This window comes from Penaeus chinensis, chromosome 43 (genome assembly GCF_019202785.1).
Source record: "Penaeus chinensis breed Huanghai No. 1 chromosome 43, ASM1920278v2, whole genome shotgun sequence".
Classification (NCBI taxonomy): domain Eukaryota; kingdom Metazoa; phylum Arthropoda; class Malacostraca; order Decapoda; family Penaeidae; genus Penaeus; species Penaeus chinensis.
This window is the reverse complement of record NC_061861.1, coordinates 1,794,062-1,796,561: the sequence shown is the minus strand read 5'-3', so window position 1 is coordinate 1,796,561 and position 2,500 is coordinate 1,794,062. Positions and strand designations below refer to the sequence as shown.

The following is a 2,500-nucleotide window of genomic DNA, read 5'->3' as shown; positions in this document are numbered from 1 at the left end:
ACACACACACACACACACACACACACACACACACACACACACACACTGTCGCGCGCGCACACACACACACACACACACACACACACACACACACACACACACACACACTTTCACACATGGATACACACACATACATACATGTATGTATATATGCATATATAAAATATAATATATATATACACACATAATATATATATAATCATAAACAAACATGTTTACATTTGTATATGTATATGAATGCATGTGTGTGATATAATAAATATTAGTTTAACTTAGGCATATCTTACGAATATTATAATGCCCATTTAACACCAGCATACCAAATATCTATATACTGCACATTGCTCAGTAATTTTTTTAGACATACGTCTCAACCCCGTCTATATTTGGACCACAGCTTTGGCATTAGAAGTGCCACCCGGGCGCACCTGTCACAGGTGAGCGTGACAAGGCGGATCATCGACTAGCGTGAATGCCTTGCCCCGTGCCCCTTGCCCCTTGCCCCGAGACACATCCGAGGGGCAGCGTGGTAGCCCAAAGGGTGGTGGCGTCAGGGTGAATGTGGAAGGGATAGAGGCGTCAGGGTGAATGTGGAGGGGACAGCGGCGTCAGGGTGAATGTTGAGGGGATAGCGGCGTCAGGGTGAATGTTGAGAAGATAGCGGCGTCAGGGTGAATGTGAAAGGGGTATCGGCGTCAGGGTGAATGTGGAGGGGATAGCGGCGTCAGGGTGAATGTTGAGAAGATAGCGGCGTCAGGGTGAATGTGAAAGGGGTATCGGCGTCAGGGTGAATGTGGAGGGGATAGCGGCGTCAGAGTGAATGTTGAGAAGATAGCGGCGTCAGGGTGAATGTGAAAGGGGTATCGGCGTCAGGGTGAATGTGGAGGGGATAGCGGCGTCAGGGTGAATGTTGAGAAGATAGCGGCGTCAGGGTGAATGTTGAGAGGATAGCGGCGTCAGGGTGAATGTGGAGGGGATAGCAGCGTCAGGGTGAATGTTGAGAGGATAGCGGCGTCAGGGTGAATGTTGAGAGGATAGCGGCGTCAGGGTGAATGTGGAGGGGATAGCAGCGTCAGGGTGAATGTTGAGAGGATAGCGGCGTCAGGGTGAATGTTGAAGGGATAGCGGCGTCAGGGTGAATGTTGAGGGTGTAGCAGCGTCAGGGTGAATGTTGAGAAGATAGCGGCGTCAGGGTGAATGTGAAAGGGGTATCGGCGTCAGGGTGAATGTGGTGGGGGCAGCGGCGGCGGAAGTGGTGAAAGGGACAGCGGCGGCGATGGCAAGGGTAGAAGCGGTGAAGCGGGAAGTGGCGGTGGTGGAGGAGTAAGTAGCAGCGGAAACGAAGGAGGGTGTAGCGGCGGCAGCGGTGGTGGTGGCGGAGAAAATGACGCGTTTCCAGAGAGGGTACCGAAGGGGGTATCAGCGGCAGCGAAGAGGGTAGCGACCGGCGGGGCGGTGGAGGGGATACCGGTGGCGGAGGTGGAGAAGGAGGCGGCAAAGGAGGGAGCGATGGTAAAGGGGGTAGCGGTGTCGTTGGTGAAGAGCATACCGACGGCGGCGGTGAAGAAGGTAGCGGCGGTATAGGGGGTAGCGGTGACGCCAGCGGGCCTGCAGGGGGTAGTGGCAGCGGCGGCGAATAAGAGGGTATCGAAAAAGGGGCAGCGTCGGCGATAAAGAGGGTACCGAAAAAGGGGCAGCGGCGGCGTGAAAGGGAAAAGCGGCGGCGGCGGCGAAGGGGGCCTCTGCGGCGGTAGCGGCGGCGGCGGCGGCGGCGGCGGGGGAGCGCGCGGCGGCGGCGAGGGCAGCGTGGCGGGAGCGGCGGTGGCGCCATCTATTGAGCGCCGCGCGCACCGCCCAATGGCCGTGAGGGGGAGCGCCACATTGAGCGCGGCGGCCATATTGGAAGCACGGCGGCGCACCTCGCCCTCGCAGCACACTCGGGCCGCTCCTTTTCACGCGCGAGACCGAAGCCACACGCGGAAGGCGCCGACGAGGGATCTGTGAGGACCTGTAGATCAAGATCGCGCTCAGGAATGCACTAGGTGGGTGGCGTTGGGCCGAGGCTGGAGAGCGGGGCCTGGGCTGCCTCGGTCGGCCGTTCTGCCTTGTTTTGGTGGAAAGGAATTGATTGTAACCACGGAAGTACAGCTCGCACGAGGTCGGGCCCTTCCGCAGGCCTCGGTCCGACCCGGGAGCAGACGCCCGTGTGAATATTGAGTGCAAAACCTGTCGAAAATGAGGGGCTATTCAAGGTCATATGATGATTTCCTGAAGTCAATCTTGTTTTTTTTTTCTTCTTTTTTTTTAATTTCTTTAGTGTAGTATGTGTGTGATCCAGCTGGTTATCCTTGCATGTCTGGTGCCTTTTAGGGGTAGGGCTGCGGCAGGTATGAGCGCCGAGATAAGTACGACTATGGTGTGGTGTGTGTGTAGGTAGGACTAACACATAGCAGATTGATGTTTTAGGGGTATTCCGATCCTATAGTATCTGTAGTATTTT

At 55.8% G+C, this 2,500-nt stretch overlaps 2 protein-coding genes across 4 annotated transcripts in view; one reads left to right on the top strand and one right to left on the bottom strand.

Annotated features, from left to right (window-relative positions):
• Positions 1-1,217: 1,217 nt before the first annotated feature.
• On the bottom strand, positions 1,218-2,257 carry LOC125048199 (leucine-rich repeat extensin-like protein 3). The gene is made up of 3 exons (XM_047646768.1): positions 2,147-2,257; positions 1,920-2,008; positions 1,218-1,608 (listed from the first exon to the last, which is right to left on the bottom strand). The coding sequence occupies exons 1-3, from the start codon at positions 2,255-2,257 to the stop codon at positions 1,218-1,220; spliced, it is 591 nt and encodes a 196-aa protein (XP_047502724.1).
• LOC125048250 (casein kinase II subunit alpha) overlaps positions 1,879-2,500 on the top strand; it is a 10,871-nt gene continuing 10,249 nt past the window's right edge. For 2 of the 3 annotated variants that reach the window (XM_047646859.1, XM_047646858.1), the window contains exon 1: positions 2,321-2,387. In XM_047646859.1, the coding sequence (XP_047502815.1) occupies positions 2,324-2,387 (64 nt within the window). In that variant the 5' untranslated portion in view covers positions 2,321-2,323. Of the gene's footprint in view, positions 2,043-2,320; positions 2,388-2,500 lie in introns of those variants that run through there. The other variant, XM_047646861.1, reaches the window with a different exon arrangement.